The sequence below is a fragment of the Pan paniscus genome, chromosome 3 (assembly GCF_029289425.2).
Source record: "Pan paniscus chromosome 3, NHGRI_mPanPan1-v2.0_pri, whole genome shotgun sequence".
Lineage (NCBI taxonomy): Eukaryota > Metazoa > Chordata > Mammalia > Primates > Hominidae > Pan > Pan paniscus.
This window is the reverse complement of record NC_073252.2, coordinates 79,482,175-79,509,617: the sequence shown is the minus strand read 5'-3', so window position 1 is coordinate 79,509,617 and position 27,443 is coordinate 79,482,175. Positions and strand designations below refer to the sequence as shown.

The 27,443-nt window shown below is 37.1% G+C and overlaps 1 protein-coding gene across 2 annotated transcripts in view; it reads left to right on the top strand.

Moving 5' to 3' along the window:
* SLAIN2 (SLAIN motif family member 2) overlaps positions 1-27,443 on the top strand; it is a 78,162-nt gene that overhangs the window by 8,141 nt on the left and 42,578 nt on the right. For both annotated transcript variants that reach the window (XM_014344686.4, XM_034958847.3), the window contains exons 2-3: positions 18,126-18,274; positions 26,178-26,342. In XM_014344686.4, coding sequence (XP_014200172.2) covers positions 18,126-18,274; positions 26,178-26,342 — 314 coding nt within the window. The remainder of the gene's footprint in view (positions 1-18,125; positions 18,275-26,177; positions 26,343-27,443) is intronic.

Genomic DNA, 27,443 nt, shown 5'->3' with positions numbered 1-27,443 from the left:
GATTTTTAAAATAAGTTTAAAAATTAGCCAAAATACTGGCATGGCTCTGTTTAGTAGGATTACAGAAGCACTTTGTTTTAAACTTCTTTGTACTTTTTGTGATTTCCAAGTTTTCTGATAAGACATGAATTGCTTTTAGAATTTAAAAAATCCTATTGATAAAATTTAAGTCAGTTTTATTACTCTGTGATCATGTGGGGATCATAATATAACATGATACATTAGAAGCCTTTTTACTTGTAGTTTTCCTTGTTACTTAGTGGTAGTAAGATTATATATCACAGATGGATACATTTTGGCTTCAACAAATATGGTTTCATTTATTGAGTAACTGCCATAGGTGGAGCACTGTGCTGTAATGATAGCACATTTTTGATAGAATTGGAACCCAAGATATGTATTTGATCTTATGATCTATTATTCTTGTTTGTTTTAAATTTAACAATTTAATTGGGCAAAAAAAACATTTATTGAACTGGGTAGCACCCAGGACCGAAAGTGATTTAGAATGCTTCTTAGAATGTTCTTAACTTTACACTTAAAAAATTAAATTCCACAAGTGTAACTATTAAAACATTTATCAGATCTACCTAAATAAATCATGTAGTCTGTTTTCATGAAAAACACAACTTTGGTTTTTAGGAATATCAGATAAGGAACACCAAAGTTGTATACCTCACATCCTGTGAGCCTTCTGGATCACTGATGTTGCTACTGCTCCTCAGTCCCCATCTTTGGGGCCTCCGTGTATTCAAATTCCTATGCCAGATTGCCCAGGGAACCTGGTGCTGATACCCTGGTAGCCCAAAAAGGCTACTTGCCTTCTACTTCCACTTACGCAGACCCCTGCCTCCTTACCCTTCTGCTAGGAACATATCTATAACTATATAAATTCATGTAATTTTGACATTATTTTTTAAAATGGCAATTTGGGCAGTAAATAGCAGAATTAAGTAGTGTCTTAATATAAATGGTTTGCATTACCTGAATACACTATTCCTTGTAGTAATTATCTGTACTACCCAGAGCACATTGCATGTGACTCCTGTTGGGCTAATTTTCAGCAGCAAAAATGAATTTGTAAAATAATGTAGGTTTTAAGGCTTTGGTAATAATAAGTTCTTATTTCACCTCTTTCATTTACTCAAAATTACGTCTTCTGAGATCTTTTGGGATCGAAGTTATGGAGGAAATGAACAACTTTAGGACAAACTAGCTTATTTAAGAGGAAGGCTTTAAACTAGGTCCTTAGGAGTGGCTCACAAATTGCAGAACAGTTTACTTTGATCTGGGAAAGGTCTCACATTCTGGAATAAAATAGAAATTAGAGACTTTAGAGAAAAAAATATTGATTCTATCTCCTTGAAATATGAAGAATAATAGATGCAATATAATGTAGTACCACGGTATCAGATATGAAATTCTTGAAAGTATTTGGAAAGATAAGACAAAGGAAGTTGTATTTCGTTAAAAATCAGGTTTATAATTCATGAGGATGAATCAAATCATCTCCCACTTCTGCAGTGTACTAGACTGAAACTCCTCCCCCACACATCCCTCTACTACTCCATTCAGGAGCTTCTGCTCCTCTCTCTTTGAGAGAGTAAGAAAGTACCCAATTATGTGTGGCTCTTGAGGCTTATTTTGTTTGAAAAGTGTGAATGAGAAGCAGGAGTGGGCCAAGCTAGTCTGTAAGTGACCCTTGACTCCAATAAGCTTGAGGAATGGGATTTAATAGGTACTCTCAAGTTAGGTTTTTAGTATGCATTTAATACCTAATTGGTACTATATTCTATAGTGATAATCAGACTAAATTGTGTGTTTTTGCTAATACCTATTTAGTAGATACAGAAAGAGTACTTTAGTAATTTTAGGCTGTGAATGCTTATATCTTTTGAGTGGGCCTGCTCATTTCTCCTCTGAGTGGGAGATAATGAATCTTGTGTTGACCTGTCACAGTGGAACTCTTATTTGCCATTGGTTATACTTAGGACTGATCTGGAGTGGATTAAGAAGCAAAACCCAAAAAACTGATGAATCCTAGAAACCTGAATCTAGAGGTTTGGAACTTGATGAGCAGGCACGGTCAGTCTTGATGGTAGTGCAGCCTGCGAGTGAAAGAGGCTAACAACCTTTATGTGAGGTGTAATAATCTAGTTTTATCTTAATTCATCTTCACATTTCTGTCTAACGCCATGTCTGGCCAGTGGTAACTGCTGTATAAATATTTGTTTAAATTACTGAGTGGAGCATAAGCTTTCAAGGTGTTTAGAGTTTGGTTAGGAGACAGAATGAACATAGAATTCTGTTCTCTCTGAAACCAGTAATATTTTCTAGAAGAAAGGTGTATATGGGCTTAAAAGTGAGAGCCGGGACTTTGGATTTGGGCACACATGGAAAGGTATTTTTTGCTGTCTGTGAGAATCAACAAGTTTAGGGAAAAGAGCGAGTGATACATTTGAGTAGGGTAGAGAAAAGGCCTGTGAAGATCTTAACTAAAGGGATGTTTGTTAGGGAACAAGTGAGAAAGTTGAATCATTGGGTTGGAGATCATACTGTGAATGGCCTGTGAAATCTAGGAGGAGAGTTTTTGAATATTGGAATGCTTTTAACAAAATGGCATTTTGGAGAGGTTAGTGTGGCAATAGTATGTAGGCGAGAACACAAGTCATAGCTACCTTTATTGGCTAGAAAACAGCCTCTGAGGTTTGTGTCCACCTCTTCTGCCCTGAAGTATTCAAACCAAAGTATTGAATTCAAACCAAACTATTGAGTCCACAGTGATACTCTTTCCATTTCATACCAACTACTTATAATATGTTGCATGAAAACCATCACATCACATCAAGCTAAATGATTAAAGATCAGGCCATTTACCTATGAAGGAAATAATAGATATCATTTTGGTTTCAAGATTGTTTAGTTCCTCTTAAAAAACATTCACATTGTTTAAAAATGTCATTTTGATCTTATTAATGTTATTGTAAGGATAATCCCAAACAGGATTCTGCAACCTTGACATTTGGGTCAGATAACTCTTTGTTGTGGGTGCTATCCTGTGTGTTGTAGGATGTCCAGCAGCATCCCTGGCCAACCAAAAATGTCTCCAGACATTGCCAGGTGTCCCTTTGGGGCAAAATTACCACAGGTTAAGAACCATTGCCTTAAAGGATACTTATGGTATGGTGTCAACATGACCAGAAATAACTAGTACTGTATTGCAGTAATAAGTTTCGTATTCTAGTTACTTTGCTCCATTTACATTTTCTAAGTCAAAAATAGTGCTTGATATGGTTTGGCTTTGTGTCCCCACCCAAATCTCATCTTGAATTGTACTCCCATAAGCCCCACGTGTTGTGGGAGGGACCCGGTGGGAGATAATTGACTCATGGGGCGTTTTCCCCTATACTGTTCTCTAGATAGTGAGTTAACTCTCACAAGATCTGATAGTTTTATCAGAGGTTTCCGCTTTTGTGTCTTCCTCATTCTCCCTTTGCCTGCTGCAATCCATGTAAGATGTGACTTGCTCCTGCTTGCCTTCCACCATGATTGTGAGGTTTCCCCAGCCTTGTGGAACTGTAAGTCCAATTAAACCTCTTTTGTAAATTGCCCAGTCTCAGGGATGTCTTTATCAGCAGTGTGAAAACCAACTAATACTGTGTGGTTCTGAAAATTAAGAATAAGTTAAGGGATTGGGCACTACTTGAGAGTCAATGGAGCACTAACCAGATGAGATGTCAGAACAGTAGATTTAAATTAGAACTGCCTTGGGGAAACTGGAATGAATGGTCACCCAAGAAGTAATCATCAGACATTTATTGAGTACCTGCCATAGGTGGAGCACTATCTATCATGGTAAGAAATAGTCATAAGAACTTTGATGGTTGGAAAGCTTCATGAAAGCTTCAAAAAAGACTTCATGGTCAGTCTTGAAAGGCAAAGTAAGGCTGGGTTAGATAAAAAAAAGGAAACTTTTTTTTTCCTTTATAGTGAAAATAACTATGAACAAAGAATCCATGGGTTAAACTCTCCACGATGCATGAAACAAACATTTATTTGGTCAGTTTGGCTGAAAACAGAAGGTTTTTTTTACTGGAGTAAAGATCAAAGGACATAGTTTTGAATCTGGTAACACAGGATTTTGAAAACTAAGCTGTGGAGTTTATCTGATGGGAAAGTTTTTAAGCTGTGAAACAGTGGTATGTATATATGTGTTTCAGAGTATAAGTGGTAGAGTGTAGATAGATTGGAAATATGAAAGTCTGCTAGGTATGGAGAAAACAGTTAAGATTATTGTAACAGTCCGTACTTGATGAGATGGGGCCTAGACTAGAGCAAGGTCAGTGGAAATGAAAAGGAAGGGATGGATTTAATAAGGATTAGTGAATCAATAGGATATGTTAATTGAATATGTAGAGAGAAAACAGTCGATATTGGCTCAAAATTTTTCATTTATTGATTGGAAAAGATGATGCTATTTTGAGGGTTTTTGGGGGGATGTCCGTAAGAAGCAGTTTAGAGCTCTGTGACTGACACCAAGGAGAAAGATTAGAACTATCAGAAAATTATGTATGTCCAAAAACCAATAGTTGGTTATGGCAAAACAGCAACAAAAACTTTCAAATTAAAAAAAAAAGTTATCTGATAAACATAGAATAAAATAGTAGGAACAAGTATTTAGTTGTATCTTAAGAGTTGATAGAATAACAAAAAGATCCTGGGCTATATAAAGTGAAGGAATAGAAGAGCTCATTTTTACACTCTGTGCATTTTCAGACCCTCAAATCATCACTTCTGGCTTGGGTAATTAAACTGTTGTAAGTGATATAGAAAAAACTGATGGGAAAGGGAAAAAGTTAAGGGATTAGAGTGGTTAAACTTAGCCTCTTAGGGAAATTGGGCTATAATTTGATTACTGTCACTTGGGAGAGAGATCCTCGTTAATTGTTATGGATATTTTTTTTTTTTCCCCCTCAGGCTGAGTCTCGCTGTGTTGCCCAGGCTGGAGTGCAGTGGAGCAATCTCAGCTCACTGCAACTTTTGCAGCCCGGGTTCAAGCGATTCTCCTGCCTCAGCCTCCTGAGTAGCTGGGATTACAGACACCCACCACCACATTCAGCTAATTTTTATATTTTTAGTAGCGATGGGTTTTCACCATGTTGTCCAGGCTGGTCTCATCCAGACCTCAGATGATCCGCCTACCTCGGCCTCCCAAAGTGCTGGGATTACAGGCATGAACCAGTGTGCCCAGCCTGTTATGGGTATTTTGAAAGGAACAAATAATGAAATGATTATGAATTAAAATAGGAAAAATTTGATTCAGTTGATCTACAGCTGGTAACCGAATGGTTAGGACCAAGAAAAAAATGTAAAATTTTCTTTTCTTTTCTTTTTTTCTTTTCTTTTTTTTTTTTTTTTGAGAAGGAGTCTTGCTCTTGTCACCCAGGCTGGAGTGCTGTGGCACCATATCAGCTCACTGCAACCTCCGCCTCCCGATTTCAAGCGATTCTCCTGCAGGGATTACAGGCGACTGCCACCATACCTGGCTGATTTTTGTGTTTTTAGTAGAGGTGAGGTTTCGCCATGTTGGCCAGGCTGGTCTCTAATTCCTGACCTCGTGATCCGCCTGCCTCAGCCTCCTGAAGTGCTGGGATTACAGGCGTGAGCCACTACACCCAGCCAAAAATTTTCATTGTTATATTTCAGGAAAAAAATGCCATGCTCTTTTATGATTCTTCATACTTACTTCCTTGCATTCCTTTTCTACTGTGTGCCAGGAAGTTTTCTTTGGGGGTGAGGAGGCATAAGGGATGATGTGAAATATTCTTATTCCTGTTCTTGAGAAGCTTAGAATCCCATGTGAAGACAGTTATAAAATTATATAGAAATTGGGTATATAGGCAGAATCACAAACTCTAACAATGGAGAATTAGATTAGGTTTTCTTTTAGGACAATGTCAATTCTAATAATACTATTCCTTCTTCCCCCCAAGTGTATTTTGTGCTTTCTGATCATCTCAGAATACAGTATAGTTCAAGAATCCTCACATACCTGTTCTTATTTTTATATATAATTCAAAAGAAAAAAGGAAGAGAATGTCTAGCCTGGTATTCTTAAATATTAACTTTAGTTGTATAAACAGAATACAGTATACCCGTCTCTCTTACCTCCTACTCTGGCATGTAACATAAAAATATGTTAAACTTTCTTTAGCACTTCAATGTTAAGGTTAAACACGTATTTAATATACACATTTTATATGTTTATAAATATATAAATGTAGATTATATCTAATTACATCTATTATATTTTTCTCATTCTTACCTGGTTTATATTTTCACAAAGTTGGTAAAATATTTTAATTTTATTATAACTCAAAATAATTTTAGAATCTATAGGAATACTACAGATAGAAAATTCTGAGATGACAATTTTTTAATCTTTACTGTCTTAATAAACCTTTGTTATCAGTGTTTTGTGGGTTCAAACTTTATGTTTCTGTATCTTTTCCAAGATAATTTATTTGTAGATGCTTTATCAACAGTATGAAAAAGTGTTAATTTTTTAAACCTAAATCATTAAGTTGACAAACTATTAAAAGTCATTATAGCAGTATGCATTATCATCTTGGATTTGAAGAATATATCATTTGCTGAAAATATGACGTTTTAGCCAGGAACTAACATGTTCTATGGGTAAGATCCTGTTTTAGCCACTAAAAAGCAAAGTACTCTAAAATAAACTGCATGGATTATGCATGTTTGTAATGTTTATATGTATATATTATATATGCACATATCCATACATATACCCATGTGTGTTTTCTGTGGACTAAAAACTTCTTGTGTTAGTAATTGCTATCCATATATGCAGTTGTAGCTGAAAAGATCTGTACTAGTAGCTGAAAAGATCTGTACTAGTAGCTGAAAAAATATGTACTAGTAGCTGAAAAGATCTTTACTAGTAGCTGAAAAGATACGTGCTAGTATACATAAAGACTGTATTGCAGCTATTGCCACAATTTGCAAGTCTGGAATAGTTTGAGACTCCCTGTCTTCCTGATGTCTTCTCTCAAAAAGAAGCAACTCAGTTTCTGATTGATGCAGTCTAGGTTGGTCTCACTGTAACTAGTGTTTCCCAGCATTCCCGGGTGCATAGTTATGGTTCAGTACTAGAAGTTTGTTTTTTAAAGACTTAATTCTGAACCTCAAGTTTAGTGACACTTCAAGGAATATCAAAATTGTTTTGATTCTCTTAAAATTAAAAAAAACCATGCCATACTGGAATGGGAATAAAGTGAGTCATGAAATGAAAATGGAATCATAATAGCTATTTCTAAAAATTTGAAATATTTTAAAAGGTTATCTTCAGTTTACTCTGCTTGCTTTGCACTGTTTTTTGGGTTCACCGTGTTGTTTTGTGTTCTGTCACACGTACTGTTTATATACACATATATTCTACCCTGCAACTAATGTCACTTCAGTGCTTGAAAATAGCTCTGTTCTAAAACTTTATTAATGAGTTTGCCTTGCTAATAATTAGTATTATTGATAATATTTTTAATATTCCTCTAAAAACCAGAAGAACATATTATATATATATTTATATAAGTATAGTATTATATATCTTTTAGTTAGCTGATGGGCCAAATATAATAATAAAATAGCACTATGAACAATCTAGAAGTTCAAAAAGACGCTGTATATTTGAACTGAATATGTTTTTCTTCAACTTAATTGTGATTTTTGGTTGTAGTAGTAGGTGGGATTGATTGAAACCTTATATTTTATAGTTGGTAAGGCTTAAGAGAGCAGGGAACATTGTGGCTGTTAAAATGATTATATTTAAGTCTTTTTTTTTTTCCTCCTGTTTCAAGAGACAGGGTTTCTCTCTGTTGCCCAGGCTGGAGCGCAGTGGCACAGTCATAGCTCACTGCAGCCTTGAACTCCTCCTGGGCTCAAGCAGTCCTCCCACCTCAGCCTCCCAAGTAGCTGGGACTATAGGCACCTGCCACCATGCTCAGGTGACTTTTATTTTTTTCCCCCAAGATGGAGTTTTGCGCTTGTTGCCCAGGCTGGAGTGCAGTGGCATGATTTCAACTCACCGCAGCCTCCACTTCCACTTCCCGGGTTCAGGTGATTCTCCTGCCTCAGCCACCTGAGTAGCTGGGACTACAGGCATGCACCACCACGCCCGGCTAATTTTGCATTTTTAGTAGAGACGAGGTTTCTCCATGTTGGTCAGGCTGGTCTTGTACTCCCAACCTCAGGTGTTCCGCCCGACTTGGCCTTCCAAAGTGCTGGGATTACAGGCATGAGCCACCGCACCCGGCCCCACTGATGTTTTTTAAAAACTTTTGTAGAGACAGTGTCTCACTATGTTGCCCAAGTTGATCTTGAACTCCTGGCCTCAAGTGACCCTCCCACCTCAGCCTTCCACAGTATTGGAATTACAGGTGTGAGCCACCACGCCTGGCCCTATTAAAGTCTTTAACTTAGGAATCTTTTATATTCTTTTTTAGCAATGCTATTAGGCAGTAAAGTATAATATTTAAGAGTACTGCTTCTGGAGCACTTTTGGTTTTGCCATTTAATAGCTGTGCCACCTTGGACAAGTTACTTACCTCACTTGTCTCAGTGACCTCATCTGTAGAATGGAGATTATAATAATACATATCTTATAATTTTGTAATGAAGATTGAAAGAGTTACTATATTGAAAACACTGAAGCAGTGCCTGACATGTAATGAGCATTTGATACAGTATAAATTATAATAATTACTGTTACATTGACTAACAAAGCTTTTTTTTTTTTTGAGACGGAGTTTCACTCTTGTTGCCCAGGCTGGAGTGCAATGGCACGATATTGGCTCACCGCAACCTCCGCCTCCCAGGTTCAAGCAATTCTCTTGCCTCAGCCTCCCGAGTAGCTGAGATTACAGGCGTGCACCACCATGCCCGGCTAATTTTGTATTTTTAGTAGAGATGGGGTTTCTCCATGTTGAGGCTGGTCTCGAACTCCTGACCTCAGGTGATCCGCCTGCCTCAGTCTCCCAGAGTGCTGGGATTACAGGCGTGAGCCACTGCGCCCGGCCCAACAAAGCTTGTTAAAGCATTATAAGCAATGTATCCTAATGGTTTAGAATTATTAAATTATATTTGCTTGTGAGTAAAACCAAAGATACTTGTATTTTTTTATTTATTTTTATTTTTTTTTTGAGATGGAGTTTCACTCTTGTCGTCCAGGCTGGAGTGCAATGGTGTGATCTCAGCTCACTACAACCTCCTCCTCCCGGGTTCAAGCGATTCTTCTGCCTCAGCCTCCTGAGTAGCTGGGATTACAGGCTCCCGCAGCCACGCCTGGCTAATTTTTGTATTTTTACTAGAGATGGATTTTCACCATGTTGGCCAGGTTGGTCTTGAACTCCTGACCTCGGGTGATCCGCCTGCCTCAGCCTCCCAAAGTGCTGGGATTACAGGCATGAGCCACCACGCCCAGCCTAAAGATAATAAGATAAAGTTTTATTAAAGTTTTTTTAATGATAGAATTATTAAAATGGAAACAAATTACAATCTCAAAGTGGCCACTTTAATTTACTTTGGTATCCTCCCTTTATCTCTTTTCATATTGCTTTTTTATTCAGTGTGAATTCAGATCCAAATATTTGAACATGTGTAAGTGTCTGTGTTGGGGATTCTGCATTGAACGTTGTGAAGACAGTGTCTGTTCTTTTGCACTGAATGTACCTTACTCAGTGAATAGGTAGAGGGGGATGATTTAGGGGTAGTAAAAGTCTGATTATTTTCCTCAGCCTGTAAAAAATTTGCATCTAAAGAAATTTATTTCAATAATGCTTTTAATATAACTTTTATTTTTATCTTAAATTTACATCATTTTTGTCCTTGGCTTCAGTAGCCTACTTTCAGCTGGCTACAATATGAAAAGTGATTACTGCGGTTACCACAGATTCAGCAAAGTAACTCCTGTCTCCTTTCCTCTCCCCATTATTTACTTATTAATATATGTCTATGTGAAGAAATATATTAACAATGTGAAGTCTGGAGAGACATACTCCAAATTGTAAATAATTTTGGAGTGTAATTTTGGTAGAGAAAGGGAGGTTATTATCATTTCTTATATTTGTACATTTCCATATTACTGAAAGTTATTACACTTAAAGAAATAGTTATATTCTTAGTTGTCTTTAATCACCATATTATACAGGTATGTGTGACATATGGGCCAAAATATGACTTCTTATTGTAAGCTTTATATAACTTTATTCTTAATTACATTTCTAATAAGTCAGTATTTAACAGTATACTTAAATTGTATTTAATAGTGGTTAGGCCGGGCACGGTGGCTTACGCCTGTAATCCCAGCACTTTGAGAGGCTGAGGTGGGTGGATCACGAGGTCAGGAGTTCGAGACCAGCCTGACCAACATGGTGAAACCCCGTCTCTACTAAAAATACAAAAATTAGCTGGGCATGGTAGTGCGCACCTATAATCCCAGCTACTCAGGAGGCTGAGGCAGGAGAATCGCTTGAACCTGGGAGGCGGAGGTTGCAGTGAGCTGAGATCGCGCCATTGCATTCCAGCCTGGGTGACAGAGCGAGACTCCGTCTCAAAAAAAAAAAAAATAGTGGTTAGTTCCCTTGTAATGATTGTTCTAAGGGAAAAAGTGGCATTTTGAAAGGCCAGTTTATTCTTATCACATTTTAACAGCTTTATCAAGATGTTATTTATATACCATAAAATGCACACATTTAAAGTGTACTGTGGGCTGGGCATGGTGGCTCATGCTTGTAATCCCAGCACTTTGGGAGGCTGAAGTGGGTGGAGTACTTGAGGTCAGGAGTTTGAGACCAGCCTGCCAACTTGGGAAAACCTGGTCTCTACCAAAAATACAAACATTAGCCAGCATGGTGGTGTGCATGCTTGTAATTCCAGCTACTTAGGAGCCTGAGGCATGAGAATCACTTGAACCTGGGAGACGGAGGTTGCTGTGAGCTGAGATTGCACCACTACACTCTAGCTTGGGTGATGAAGTGAGACTCTGTCTCCAAAAAAAATAAAAAATAAATAAATAGATAAAAAATAAGAAATAAAGTGTACTGTGGTTTTCAGTGTTCAGTAGTTTTTAACGTATTCACAGAATAGTACAACCATCACCATAATTTAGTTTTAGAGTATTTTCAGCATACTGAAAAGAAACCCTGTGCTCATTAGTAGTCATTTCCCATTCCTTCTCTCCACCCCCTCATCTATCCTCAGGCAACCACTGATCAACTTGTCTCAGATTTGCCTATTCTAGACATTCCATATCAATGGTATCATACAATCTGCGATGTTTTGTGACTGGCTTCTTTTACTTAGCATAATGTTTGAAGTTCATGTGTAGCATTTTTATTGCCTCCAACACATTTTTAAATGTCTCTTTTCAAATTATAAATACCAACTCAAAAAATTCAAACAGGACAAAAATGAATAAAATATAGTCTCTAATTAGAATGGGCGTAAGGGATAGAATTTCCTTTTTGACAGGGCAATCTAAATGTCTACAAAGATACTTTCTTAAAACATTTTGCATCAATGTTGTACATAGTGGAGACACTTAATATGATCTTACTAGAGATGTTCCAGGAAGGTTTTCCTGAAGAATTGAAATTTAAGCTGATACCCAATAGAAAATAGAGAAGAGCTGGGTGAACTTGAGCAGGGGAGGGTGAGGTAAGCAAAAAAGTGGAATGAAACTTGTTGCAAGGGGAACAACATGCACAAATGACCTAGAAGCAAAAGTGTTGAGCTTTCCAGGAATAGAAATTAATTCCATATGGCTGCTATTTAAATATGTGTGGTGGAGGAAGGTGAGAAATGAAGCTAAAGAAGAACTACGACAGTTAAATCATTGGTTAGGTCTCTAGAGCTGTGGGGATCATTTTTAGAAAAAAACTCCATCTTAAGGGCAGAGGGAAACTGGCACAGAATTTTTAGCAAAAAAATACTAATAAAGTCAGATTTGTGTTTTAGAAAACACTGGCTGCAGTGTACAAGATGAATTTGAAGAGCAGGCAAGTCCAGAGATTTGCAAAATTAAAAAGATTTTTTTTTTCCAAAATTGTTTTATCCGTTCTTTGGCCTTTGCATTTTTATATAAATTTTAGGATCAGCTTGTCAATTTCTGCTAAAAATGCCTGCTGAGGTTTTCTAGGGATATGTTGATTCTAAAGGTCAGTTTGATGGAGTTAACATCTTGTCAGTCTTAGGTTCAGATCTATAAACATGGTGTATTTTTTCATATGTCTTCTTTTAATTTCTCTCAGCAGTGTTTTGTAGTTTGCAGTGTACATCTTGCATTTCATGTGTTAAATTTATTCCTGAGTATTTTATTCCTTTTGATGCTGTTGTAAATGAAATTGTTATATCTATTTCATATTCAGGTCGTTTATTGATAGTGTTTAGAAATACAATTTTTTGCTTATTGATCTTGTGTCTTGTGACCTTGCAGAACACATTTATTATTTCTTTTTAAGAGTTTTATAATGGATTTTCTATATGCAGGATCATGTCTGCGATTAAACATGTTTTACTTCTTTCTTTTCAATCAGGATGCCTTTAGTTTTTTTTTTTCTTGCCTTATTGTACTGTATATTATTTAATAAAAGTATGAGAGTGTACATCTTGATCTTGTTCCCAGTCTTAGGAGAAACTATTTGGTCTTTTACCATTAAGTCTGTTTTTGTGAAAGAGTTTGTGTAGGATTGGTATTGGCATTATTTCCTTAATATTTGATAGAATTAATACGTGAAAACATGTGGACTTGAACTTTTCTTTCTGGGAAGGTTTTTAAATTTATTTATTTCTCTCTCTCTCTGTCTCCCTTTCTCTCTCTCTTTTTTTTGGACTGAGTCTTGTTCTGTCGCCCAGGCTGGAGTGCAGTGGCTCAGTCTTGGGTCACTACAACCTCTGCCTCCTAGGTTCAAGCGATTCTCCTGCCTCAGCCTCCCAGGTAGCTGGGGCTACAGGCACCTGCTACCATGCCCAGCTACATTTTTTTTTTTTTTTTTAGTAGAAACAGGGTTTCAATGTGTTAGCCAGGATGGTCTCGATCTACTGACCTTGTGATCCGCCCGCCTCAGCCTCCCAAAGTGCTGGGATTATAGGTGTGAGCCACCATGCCAGGCTGGTTTTTAAATTTCTAATTCAGTCTCTTTTATAAGTCTATTCAGGTTCTCTTTCTTGAGTTTTTAGAGTTTTTTTGGTAATTTGTTTCCTAGGAATTAATCTGTTTTATCTATTTTATTAGCATTAGGTTGTTCATAATATTCGCTTATATTCCTTTTAATCACAGTAGTGTTTGTGGCGATGTCCTCTCTTTTGTTTTTGGTAAGTTATATTTTCTTTTTTCCTAGGTCAATCTCACTTAAAAATTTATCCTTTTTCTGTCTTTAAAAAAAACTTGGCCTGGTGCAGTGGCTCATGCCTGTAATCCCAGTACTTTGGGAGGCTGAGGCAGACGAATCACTTGAAGTCAGGAGTTTGTGACCAGCCTGGCCAACATGGTGAAACTCCGTCTCTACTAAAAATACAAAAAACTAGTTGGGCGTGGTGGCAGGCACCTGTAATCCTAGCTACTCGGGAGGCTGAGGGAGAACAGCTTGAACCTGGGAAGTGGAGGTTGCAGTGAGCCGAGATCGCAACAGAGCAAGACTCCATCTCAAAAAAAAAAAAAAAAAAAAAGAAGCACTTCTTCCCCCTATACTTTTCTGTTTTCTATTTCACTGATTTCTACTTTAATCTTTATAATTTCCTTCTGGCTACTTTGGGTTTATTTATTTATTTATTTTTATTTTTTTGAGATGGAATCTCGCTCTGTTGCCCAGGCTGGAGTGCAGTGGCGGGATCTTGGCTCACTGCAACCTCCACCTCCCGGGTTCAAACAATTCTGCCTGCCTCAGTCTCCCGAGTAGCTGGGATTACAGGTGCCTGCCACCACACTCCGCTAATTTTTGTATTTTTTGGTAGAGATGGGGTTTTGCCACGTTGGCCAGGCTGATCTTGAACTCCTGACCTCAGGTGATCCACCAGCCTCGGCCTCCCAAAGTACTGGGATTACAGGCGTGAGCCACCGCACCCAGCCTACTTTGGGTTTAATTTGCTCTTGTTCTAATTTTTCAAGCTTAGATTATTGATTTTAGACCTCTTTTCTTTCCTAATGTGTTTGAAATTACAAATTTTTCTCTAAGCACTTTTTTAGCGTCATCACATAATATTGGTATGTTGTATTTTTGTTTTTATTCAGTTCACAGTAGTTTCTGATTTCCCTTGTGATACATTGTTTGACCTTTGTTATTTATAAGTATGTTGTTTAATTTCCAAATATTTGGAATTTACTACATTGCTTTCTGTTGCTGATTTCTAATTTAATTCCATTGTGGTCAGAAACCATACATTAAATAATTTCAGTTTTTAAAAATTCAGTAAGACTTGTTTTATGTCCTAGCCCATGGTCTGTCCCAGAGAATGTTCCATGTGCAGTTAAAAAGAGTGTGTTTTCTGTTACTGCTGGATGGAATGTCCCATAAATGGTTAAGTAAAGTTGGTTGATAATGTTGCTGAAGTCTTCTGTATTTTTTCTGATTGTCCATGTAGTTCTTTTTTCAGTTATTAAGAGTCGGCTATTGAAACCCCAAAACAAAATTTCTGAATTGTTTTTCTTTTCAGTTCTATTACTGTTGATAGGTATGTTTAAATTTATAATGTTATATCTTCCTTTTAGTTTCCAGTAATTTTTTGTTTCTAGTAATCTTTTATATCTTAGTCTATTGTCTAATAATTGCCACTCCAGTTTTTGTAGTTACTTTTTCATGGTCTTATTTTTTCCCATTCTTTTACTTTCAACCTATTTATGAATTTGAATCTAAGATGTTTCTTTTGTAGACAACGTTTTGTTGTGTCTTATTTTTTAATCCAGTCTATCTGCATTTGAATAGGATGTCCCAGTTCCTTGTTTTGCCAGGTTGGAGGCTGAGCTCCCCATTGGGCCTCCATGACTTAATTTTAGTAGTAATAGGATAATGAAGTAATGTTTGTTTTTTTAAGCAAGTAAAAACTTGTTAAATCTCAACCTGTTTTAGGTTGCATTAACTGTAAATAAACTTGCTGTGTTCATCAGAATTGTGTCCCTCTTGATTAAATCATATTCTATGATTTAAGAAATTCTAAAGTGTCAAAATGAAAAAAATGTCTTTAGTGGGAAAAATATTTTGAACAAGTCCATGTGTTTGTAAGAAATGAGCAAAGAATATGATATGTATTGTTATTACAAATAGGTTTATTTGTAATGAGAGTTTACTTAGGATTTCCTTTTAAATTGAGAGACTTAAACAACTCTGTCCTGCTAAAGGTGAATTCAGTTATGTGGTACAGCTCAGCTCATGTGTCCTCTGGCAGGTTTAGAAGTATGTACTTTGAAACCTCAACCAAAGGTTACCTGACCAAGGAATTTTGTGCCAATATCATACGGGCCAACGCCCTTTGTTTCTAGACTTCAGGTAGTAATACATAGGGACACTGAAATAAGAGGATAGAGTGATATAGAAAGTTGGTGTACCCAGGGCTTACTGAATCATTGTCTCCCTTTTCATCACTATGAATAAGTGTGGACAAGTTGCTTTAATCTGCTAATGGAAGGAAGGAGCATTCTGTATTCCCAATTAAGGGAGCAAGTACAGGAATGGGAGAAAAAAATAGTTTATAAAGGTAGGCTCAGCAAGTCTTGGTGACAGATTATTGATAAGGGTAGAAAATAAGATGGAGCAATCCTAAATTACAAATTTTTAGTCTTTATAACTGAAAGAATTATAATGCTATTAACAGGAAAGAAATGAGGGATTTGGGGGTGGGGGGGGTAGTTGTGATGTTTTAGTTGGTTTTGAATTGTTGTATTCATTTAGTTTGTAGTAGTTTCTGTATTTTTAAAGATGCCAAAGCACTTTGCAACTTTTTAAAAACAGCTTTATCAAGATATAATTTATATACCATAAATGTATTCATAGCTTATAATCAACATACCATAAAAGTCTTTAAATGTTAGTGAATTTAGTGTATTTACAATGATCAAACCATTACCATAATTATCACTATCATATAATTTTAGAACATCTATATCACCCTAAAAAGAAACCTCATTCCCATTCCTACCTCCAGCCCTAGGCAACCACAAATCTCTTTTCTGCTCCATATGCTTTTCTAGACATTTCATATAAATGGATTCTTATGTGTCAGTATGCATTCACTGAACGTAGTGTTTTTGAGGCTTTTTTTTTTTTTTTTTTTTGACAGTGTTGCTCTGTTGCCCAGGCTGGACTGCAGTGGTGTGATTGTGATCTTGGCTCACTGCAACCTCCACCTCCCAGGTTCAAGCAGTTCTTGTGCCTCAGCCTCCCGAGTAGCTGGAATTACGGGTGCCCGCCACCACACCTGGCTAATTTTTTGTATTTTTAGTAGAGATGGGGTTTGTATTTTTAGTAGAGATGTTGGCCAGGCTGGTCTTGAACTCCTGACCCCAGGTGATCCACCTGCCTCGGCCTCCCAAAGTGCTGGGATTACAGGCATAAGCCACTGCACCCGGCCCTGCTTTGCACTTTTTAAAAAGGAGTTTCATAGCCAGCAGTAGGGTAACTATGTATGTAGTACATGTGAGCCATGTGGGTAAATTATGTAAAACCAGTCAGTGTAGGAAAAATATATATATTGAAAGAGTAGTGATATCATAAAATGGTTTTATTATTGTTATTATTCATCTATAGAGGTTTACCTTGCTAAACATTTGCTGACATAGGATATCAGTATGTAATATTTACCACAATTTTTAAAGTGTAATTGCTGAGGTAGAGATTTTTGTTAAGGAATCTTTGCAGTATTTAAATTGGAAAGAGAATGAACCCCATTGATTTCATTTTGAATTGATAGTTATTCCATAAATTGAGATTTTATTTCACTATTTTTGTCCAAATGAATTTGGATTGTAGACTAAAGAAATGGTCGTCTACCCCATTATTTAGCCTTGATGATCTTGATCAAAACTAAATAATGCATATGAGAGACAGACCTAAGTTATAGATGGGGAAAAGAGACAAGTGTTGGAAAAGGTACTGTTGCCACTAAAAGTAGTTTGTCTATTGTAGTTCTGTAGATACATCTTTATTTAAATGTTTACAGTGAAACAACACTTCATGTTATTACACTAACTTGATTAATGTAAATGTGAGATTATTGACTCCTTATTGAAACCTTTCACTAGATATACAGTATCAAAGCCTAATTTTGTTTGCTTCATAAATTCCATTTAAAGTGTCTTATTTGAAAATCACCCTGGTTAGAAATCAATAGCTATTTGCATTTTTCATATGGAGTGACACTTGAAATAAATTAATAGTAACTGACATAATCTGGATTAATCTGAGAAACATGAAGTAGAAAATTTATGTACACACTTCCTTATCTTCTGCTCAACTTTTCCCTTCTGTATACTTTCCCTGTTAGCTTATAAAATACTGTCTCTTGGTCCTTTTCTGAAACTGAAGCAATTTAGTAATTGATTCACATTTAGTTATTTAGGGTTAAAGTATTGCTTTTCTCCAACACATTGTCGTTTGAAAAGAGGACTACAAATTGGATACTGCTTAACTAAAAGGAATGAGTCACTAATGGTAGATGTTTGTGTATGTCGTGGGAAGGGAAATAGGTGGAGAGCAAGGAATTTAGCTCCTTCTTCTGCTTCCTAGGTAGATTTAATAATCTGGCTATATTAGGGAGTTAGTCAAGTAGTGTTGAAAACAGAATAAACTGTTGGAAAGACAGGTATTTTCTCATAGTCTTAGTAAAACACCTACTTTAGGAATACCTCATTTGGGTTCACTTAGTACTTGGAATTTGGATTTATATTGATTGTTTTACTATAATTTTCTTCCTGTGCAGTAAGTAAATGTGGGTGATTTAAAATATACTCCATGACTTTTACTCCCTTCTCCCCTATTTAAATCGATCCAAAAGGATCCCTGTTTTATATAACCTTGTGCTTAATAAGGAATTTTCTGTTTTTTGTTGTCTTCTTCTAGGCTGTATTCATCACCAAAGAAAAAACTTACACCAATGCAGAAATCGGTTAGTCCATTAGTTTGGTGCAGGCAAGTTTTGGATTACCCAAGTCCTGATGTTGAGTGTGCTAAAAAATCTCTTATCCACAAACTTGATCAAACTATGTCAGGTATGTCTATAATTTTGCTTGTAAATTCATCTCTTTGCTTTCTTTAGTCAAAAACCATAAATGTTGAGCAGTGTGTTTTTAGGAAGCAATTCTTTGGAGCATTTTTCAAATCTCATTGTTCATATCATCATGAGAGTTTTTCCCATGTTCACATAACCCTGTTCTATCATTTACTTAATAGCTTTTTTAAAAAATCTTGTTTTTATTTAGCCTCATCCTAAAGAATAATATCCATGAAATAATGAATTTCGTATGATAAGCTTTTTTCTAATACAAGTTAAATAACTATTAAAATATAAAATGTCTGGTATTGTATAAAATCCTCTCACATTCCACTCTTTGGGGAAACTGGTGTGGTAGAAAGATACAAGTGGAGAGCTACAGAGACCTTGTTCTCACTCTAGCCCTTAATTGCTCTGTCACTGCATTATTTGACTTGTGTGAGCTCAGTTGTCTCATAAGAATGATGAACCTTGAAAGGTAATTTTCAGGGTTAAGTGTTATGTGAAAGAGCCTAGCATGTTTTCTGGCTAAGTAAGTGCTGAGTAAATGTATTCATTTCCCTTGTTATGTAAAACTGCTTGACATTTTAGGTTTAAATTGCTTTTATGCTCTTTTGTTTAATAGCATTCACAAAGCTGACAAAATGTGTCTGTGGCTGTTTATAACATTTAATGTAGCATGCCAGTGTGGGCAGAAATGTAGGAAAAATATTGTTTATTTCTTCTTGTATTTCTCTCAGTCTGTTTTATGAAATATTCAGATAGTAAAAGATGGATGCATGATTAGTTTTGTTTTTGTTTTTCTGGTTTTTATTTACTTGGCAGCCATGTACTTAAAATTACTTATTTTGGCTTTATTATAGAAAACAGTATGTGCTTTGTGGTTAGAGTTTAAGCTGAAAATGGTCACAGGAAGCAGAGGGGACAGTTAAAGTGGCATACATAAAATGAAGTTTATTTGGCGATAAGGGGTAGTGGTTGTTACATGCAAATAACTTACGGGATGTTATTACAGAGGTTCTGAATCTGGGTCAGTTTTGACACTAAAGTATTACTTTTCCTCTATGAAAAGAAGCCCTTTTGTTTTTGTTTTTTGTTTTTTTTTTTGATATGGAGTCTCACTCTGTTGCCCAGGCTGGAGTGCAGTGGTGTGATCTTGGCTCACTGCAGCCTCAGCCTCCCAAGTAGCTGGGACTAAGGTGCCCACCACCACTCCTGGCTAATTTTTGTATTTTTTGTAGAGACGGGATTTTGCCGTGTTAGCCAGGCTGGTCTTGAACTCCCGACCTCAGGTGATCTGCCCGCCTCAGCCTCCCAATCTGCTGGGATTACAGGTGTGAGCCACCATGCCTGGCCAAAGAAGCACTTTTGAAAAAGCAATAGCCTTTATGTGATTTTTTTAAATGTTTAGTATGACTATCAGCTTATTTGTTTGAATTATACCCTGAAGCTTGATTTAAGTTATATTCATAAGAGATTATTAGAAATATGTAGACAAGCTAGTAGACCATTTTAAATAGCTGGACATTTTCTGACCAATTTCTGGCATTAATGTACTTAATGCCACAGAACATTAAGTATGGAAATTTTCTGACTATATATTGAGAATATTCCTATAGAAGGAGCATGATTGAAAGAAAAAAGAATATTCCTAGAGGGCTAGGTGGAGTGGCTCACACCTGTAATCCCAGCTGATTGGGAGGATCACTTGAGTCCAGGAGTTCAGAAGCAGCCTAGGCAACATAGTGAGACCCCACCTCTACAAAAAATAAAAAAATAAAAATAGCCAGGCATGGTGTGCGCCTGTGGTCCCAGCTAGTCGGGAGACTGGGGCAGGAGGATCCCTTGAGCCCAGGAAGTTGTTGCAGTGAGCCATGTTTGCACCACCGCACTCCGGCTTGGGTGACAGAGCAAGACCCTGTTGCCAAAACAAAACAAAACAAACAAAAAGTATATATATATATATATATAGATAGATATAGATAGATATATATATACACATACACACACACACATACATATATACACATATATACATATATACATATACATATATACATATATATACATATATATACACACACACATATATATATCCCTAGAAACTGTTTTTCAGTACCCCACCTTAGAAATAATATAATGTACAATTTAATTAGGAATTTTCATCATTGAACAGCATGTATTGAGAATCTGCTATAATAGGCATTGTTCTCAACACTGAAGTTATGGCAGTGAATATAATAGACCAAAAAATGGCTTACTTCTTGGAGCTTATATTCTTATAAGAGGAGTCAGACAGTAAACAAATAAATAAAACTCTGGCAAACTTTTTCTGCAAAAAGCCAGATAATAAACAATTTTAGTCTTTGTTGCCTGTAAGATCTCTGTTGCAGTTACTCAACTTTGCTCTTGTAGCATGCAAGCAGCCATAGACAATACATAAATGAGTGGGCATGGCTGTGTTCCAGTAAAACTACTTAAAGTAACAGGTAGTGGACTAGATTTGGCCTGAAGGCTATATTTTACCAACCCCTGGTTTAAAACGTCCTAAGGAGTACGAATTATTAGCAATTGGTGACTAGCAACCTGGACTTGGGTAAAAGTAAAGCTGCTGCACCTCAAAAATAGCAATTTTGAGTGAGTGGCTTTTTGCTTTATTGCAAGGAGGATATTAGGAGTGTAAGAGAGGCAGTTACTCTTGAACCATAACTAGGTGTAATTAAGTACTGCATCTGTTTAACATTGTTTAAATTTTATAGCTGTATTCATAGAACAATAGCTACAGCTATAAATACAATGTATATTTGAAATATATATTTAAAATCTTTTAAGGAAAAATTTTGGCTTTTACAAGTTTGAACTTTGTAGTTGTAAATCCCCCATTTCCCAAGGAGATTGTTTTTTTTTTAAATACACTTTTTTGGTAAGGCAGAGCTTCCTAGGAACTTAAGTGCTGTATTGCAGCAGAACAGTTATTACTCCTTCACACTTAGGTTCGCTGCAGCGCACTATCACTCGTTCCTAAAATTTTCTTCACTTGTTTTTTTTGACAGTGTATTGTCTTTTTAACCCTCATTTACCCTCCCTGCTCTTTTCTTTTCAGTCTTCATTGAAGATTCTTCCTTTCCTACCCATCTTTTAAAAATTGTCATAAAATTATATAATACAAAATTATCCATTTTCACCCTTTAAAAATGTACAGTCCTGTGGCATTAAGTACATTCACGTTACTGTGCAACTGTCACTATCATATCCAGGTGAAAAGAGCTTTTAATCATCCTATACTAAACTTTTTCTTCATCCCATACTGAAATTCTGTACCCGTGTTAACCAATAACTTCCCATTCCCTTTGCTTCCTCTCTGCCTGTTTTAGGTTTAGGTTGCCCCAGGTCTCTCTTTTGCCTCATGTCTCTCCCTGTTTTGGTGTTTTCATCTGTTTATATGGTGTCTAGTATCACCTCTGTTGAATCACATTCATTCATGCATATATTCAAATAATTTTTAATGCAAACCTGTTAAGTATCAGGCTTTGGGAAAAGGGTGGAGGTGGGGTACATTATAAAGAAAAATGAACACTGTACTGGCACTTAATGGAGTTTATCATCTAGTAGGGGAAACATACTACAAATAATTTTTTTAGTGATATATATATAAAATAAAGGAATAAAGGTATAGTGCTTTGAGAAATAGGAATTTTCCCTTAGGAAATGATGTTTGACCTGAAACCTTAAGATTCAGAACAACTTAAGTGTGCTAAGAAAGAGATGTGGCCGGGCGCAGTGGCTTACACCTGTAATCCCAGCACTTTGGGAGCCAAGGTGGGCGGATCACCTGAGGTTGGGAGTTCGAGACCAGCCTGACCAACATGGAGAAACCCTGTCTCTACTAAAAATACAAAATTAATGGTGTGGTGGCACATGCCTGTAATCCCAGCTACTCGGGAGGCTGAGGCAGGAGAATCGCTTGAACCCCGGTGGTGGAGGTTGTGGTGAGCCAAGATCGCGCCATTGCTCTCCAGCCTGGGCAGCAAGAGTGAAACTCCATCTCAGAAAAAGGAGATGGAGTAGAGCATTCCAGATAAAAAGAAAGGCATGTGCAAAGGCTCCATGTGGGATGAAGCATGACATACACGAAGAAGTTGCTGGAGAAGAGTAAGGAAAGGAGAGATGTGAGATAAGGCCAGAAAGATACATAGGAACCAGACTCTGTAAAACCTTATAGGCCATGTTAAAGATTGTGGACTTTATTCTTTTTCTTTTTTTGGAGACGGAGTCTTGCTCTGTTGCCCAGGCTGGAGTGCAGTGGTGCGATCTTGGCTCACTGCAACCTCTGCCTCCCAGGTTCAAGCGATTCTCCTGCCTTAGCCTCCTGAGTAGCTGGGATTACAGGTGCCTGCCACCAGACCCAGCTAATTTTTTTTGTATTTTTACTAGAGACGAGGTTTCACGATGTTGGCCAGGCTGGTTTTGAACTCCTGAGCTCAAGTGATCCACCTGCCTTGGCCTCCCAAAGTGCTAGGATTAAAGGTGTGAGCCACTGCAGCTGGCACCCGGCCAATTGTGGACTTTTAAGAGCACTAGAAAAATATCGAAGGGTTTTCTGCAAGGGTGTAGTGTATGTGGACAGGAAGGACGTCATCAATTTTATTTTGGAAAGGTTATTCTAGTAGTAGTAGGGAAAGTAGGTTGGAAAGGGGCAAGAGTGAATGTAGGATGCCTTTGAGGAGGGTTGATAATGATAGCTAGGCCATGTATGCTGAATGGAAAGCATAGTAGATATGGTAATAAAAAGGAATGAACCAAATATGAGGAAATGGTGGACAAGAATATCAGTAGTGATTTCTAAGTTGCCAGCTTCTGCGACAAGATGAATATTGGGATCATTCTGGAAGAGGGACCCTTGGAAGATAATTAGATGTTAGTGCGAAGATCATGAGTTGATCTTATATGTTGACTTAGATACATTTGCCATACCCAAGGGGAGAGACATTAAATGGGTGGTGTATATAGGTCTGAAGCTCAGAGGAAAACTTAAGACTAGAAATTTAAATAATGAGGAATGTTTAGCATATAGATAATAATTGATGTATGATTGAGATTCCTTAGGAGAAAGAATATGGCATAGAGTGAGAAGATAAAAAGGCTTAGAACTTGGAATGCTAGTGATTAATAACTAAGTAAAAGAGAATAAACTCCAGAGGAGATGGAGGAGGAGGAAAAAGGTAGAATTTAGCAACTGTATTTCTGCACAGGTTGATAGTTCCAAGATCATGCCACATACTGCATACTAAATACATATAAAATATTGTTTTATCTTGCGTCTTGTCTCATGGTGAATATGTACAAAACTACATGGTCCAAATTACTGCACTGTCTAACTAAACAGAAAACATATGTTCCTCCTCCCCAAAACCACTACTCTACCAGTAGGCAAACCAGACATTTCATTCAGCTGATTTCTTTTCTTTAACAATCCTTTCCAGTTTTTAATATCTATCCTTTTTTTCTTCTTTTTCCTTTTTTCTAGTCACCGTGTACTACCTAGTTCAGTCTAACTTATTAAACATCAAGATTTCTCTCATTTTTTCTCCTTACACTGATCCGATCATATCATATGCTTGATCAAAATCACAGATAGTTTTATCACTGCTACTAAATAGGCTTAGTAGCCTACTAAATAGGTTTAGAAACCTACTAACTAGGTTTCAGACTTCTGAGCGTAGTGTCTCAGGCCTTCCATGACCTGGCTCCATCTGGTTTTATCTGTTTTGTCCCTGCCCTGCGCTTTATCACACTTACCTGAGCATGCTCTGCATTTCCGAGACACTGCTTTTGTTCATCTTATAAATACTGAGTAAAGCACATACTTTCCCCATCCTGTCAAGTTACTACTCATCCTCTCAAGACTGCTTCAATGCCTCTCCTTCCAAAAAGCCTTACCCAGTTTCTCTCAGTTGTAATGAATTACTCCTAACTCTTCCTTTCCATTGCCCTTTGCACCTTTATGATAGTACTCGTTTCATTTTGCCTTGCAATGTTTGTTGACTCTGCCTGTGGTACTTGGCTGCAAGCCTCTTAAGAGAGAGAGCACCATATCCTGTTTCTTGTATATATTCTATAAAGTGCTCTTGCCAGTGCTCATAAATATTGAATAAGCTGTGGATATTAGAATATGAAGGAAGGGGCTGGGCACGGTGACTCACGCCTGTAATCCTAGCACTTTGGGAGGCCAAGGCAGGCGGATCATCTGAGCTCAGGATTTCGAGACCAGCCTGGGAGACATGGCAAAACCTTGTCTCTACTAAAAATACAAAAAATTAGCCAGGCGTGGTGGCACATGCCTGTATTCCCAGCTATTTGGGAGGCTGAGGCACAAGAATCGTTTGAGCCCAAGAGGCAGCAGTTACAGTGAGCCGAAATCACGCCACTGCACTCCAGCCTGGGTGACAGCAAAACTTTGTCTCAGAGAAAAAAAAAAAAAAAAAAAAGATTGAAGAAGAAATAGTATTTTAAGTGTTAATTTTTTAAATATATGCATTTGATATCTTAGTCCTACTGTTGTACTATTTATTTAATTTTACATGCATAGCACATTTTTTTTTTCTTTTTTTGACAGAAGTATTCAGGTTGACTTTTTTTTTTTTTTTGAGACGGAGTCTCGCTCTGTCACCCAGGCTGGAGTGCGGTGGCTCGATCACGGCTCACTGCAAGCCCCGCCTCCCGGGTTCACGCCATTCTCCTGCCTCAGCCTCTCCGAGTAGCTGGGACTACAGGCGCCCGCCACCACACCTGGCTAATTTTTTGTATTTTTTTAGTAGAGACGGGGTTTCACCGTGGTCTCGAACTCCTGACCTCGTGATCCGCCCGCCTCGGCCTCCCAAAGTGCTGGGATTACAAGCGTGAGCCACTGCGCCTGGCCGAGTTTTGTTTTTTTTTTTTAAGGATTTCCCCTGTCTTGACCTTAAACTGGCTTAATAATAGTCGGTATTGCTTTAAAAAAAAAAATCCAAACGTTGAAAAGGTGATTTAAACAACTTATTTCATAGCTTTTAAAAAAAGTAATAGGTTGAGTGCAGTGTCTCACCCCTGTAATCCCAGCACTTTAGGAGGCCAAGATAGGAGGATCACTTGACACCACGAGTTTGAGACCAGTCTGGGCAACATGGTGAGACCACATCTCTACAAAAAAATATATATATATTTTTTCGAGACGAGTCTCACTCTGTCGCCCAGGCTGGAGTGCAGTGGCACGATCTCTGCTCACTGCAACCTCTGCCTCCCGGGTTCAAGTGATTTTCCTGCCTCAGCCTCCCAAGTAGCACGCACCACCATGCCTGGCTAATTTTTTTTTTTTTTTTTTTTTTAAGTAGAGGCAGGGTTTCACCATGTTGGCCAAGCTGGTCTCGAACTCCTGACCTCAAGTGATCAGCCCACCTCAGCCTCCCAAAGTGCTGGGATTACAGGCATGAGCCACCGTGCCTGGCCCAAAGAATATTTTTTAAAATAAAAAGTAATACATTTGTTACAGAAAAACGAGAAAACATAAGTATGCTTTTATATTCCATTTATTTTTAAAGGTCACTCAGGATTGATACAGCAAGTATCAAAGAATAAACTTTCCAACATAGTAGAAGTGAATTAAGTGGCCAATAATCTGTTTAGGAGTTACTTTTCCTGCATTATTTTTGTTGTTTGGTGTGGCTACTGTTTTATTTGCATACACAGTTTAAGATAATAGAAACAATTTGTTGGGATTATTATATTTTTCCCCCACTACCATAAGAATATTTCTTCATTTAAATTGAGATAATGATTTAGTTTTCTAATAGGAAAACTTTAGAAATGAAACATTAACTTTTTCTCAGTTGTTAAATTTGATTATCCCCTTCTCATTAATGCAGCTCTCAAGAGGCAGAATTTATATAATAATCCTTTCAACTCTATGAGTTATACCAGTCCTTACAGTCCAAATGCCAGTAGCCCATACAGCAGTGGCTTCAATTCTCCATCCTCAACCCCAGTGCGACCTCCTATAGTCAAACAGCTTATACTTCCTGGAAATTCAGGTAAGGAGAAAATGATATGGAGCTATTAAGGAATGTTTTTTAGCTTACTGCACTGTATCAGAAAATAACATTCATCTGCAGTTCGAGTTCATTTTATTTATGAAACTTTTAACTGGTTAAACAAAATATCATTGAGGAGCAACTTAGCACCAGGTACTATATTAGGCACCAGGGGTATAAACATAAGCCAGTGTGCTAAATACATAAAATTTTCTTTAGCAAGTACCTAAAAATTTGTAAGTCTGGCTTAATTAAATGGGTTACAAATGTGATTCTTTTAATCAATAGATCCTTATTGAACAGCCTACTTGGGTTGTAAAAACTACAGAGTTAAAACCTCTTTATAGGAATTTTAATAAACTTTGATACTGCAGCTAAATAATAGTATGAGGTTAGAGGTGAATGTACCAACAGAATGAGGGGGCAGTAAATGATGTGGGAAAGCCAGATTGCTATAAACCAGGGAAAGAATGTTCTGCTCTGAGACTGTTATTGTGTAGCTTACTCTTCACGAATTCACAATTCACCCATTTATTTACTCTTATTGTCGCTGAAGCTGTTGTTATGACTGATTATTATAACTTCCTTAAAAATTAAGGTTAACCACCTCAAATTTTGACCTGTGCACTCCCTAGTCTAATGATCCTATTCTTTGTGTAGTATATAGGTTGTTACTTGCTACTTACTTCACCTATGATGATACCATGTTAAAAAGTTTAAGCTGCAATATTTGTTTAAAATAGGTAATTTCGTTCAGGCATTATTTGAGCCTGACCTTGTAGTACTTTTCCTATCATGTGCACTCTGCTCTTTTTTCATTAATAGTATAAAGATTAATTATTTTGTACTCTTCTTGCTCTCCTTACATGCTTTTCATGTTGGAGCTGACTGTTATGGTGAAGAATTCTGGAAAACAAGTGTTTCAGATAAATCTGTAATAGAAATATTAGTGACAGTGTTGGGATTTCATTATTTAGTAAAAGTTGATGATCTGATGAAAATATTTCATTAGAAACAAGTTAGACTTTTTTGGATGTGTGTATTCTTTATTCCTCTGGCCTGTTTTCTGTCTTCCTTTTGGTTTAGAATGATAAAGTACTT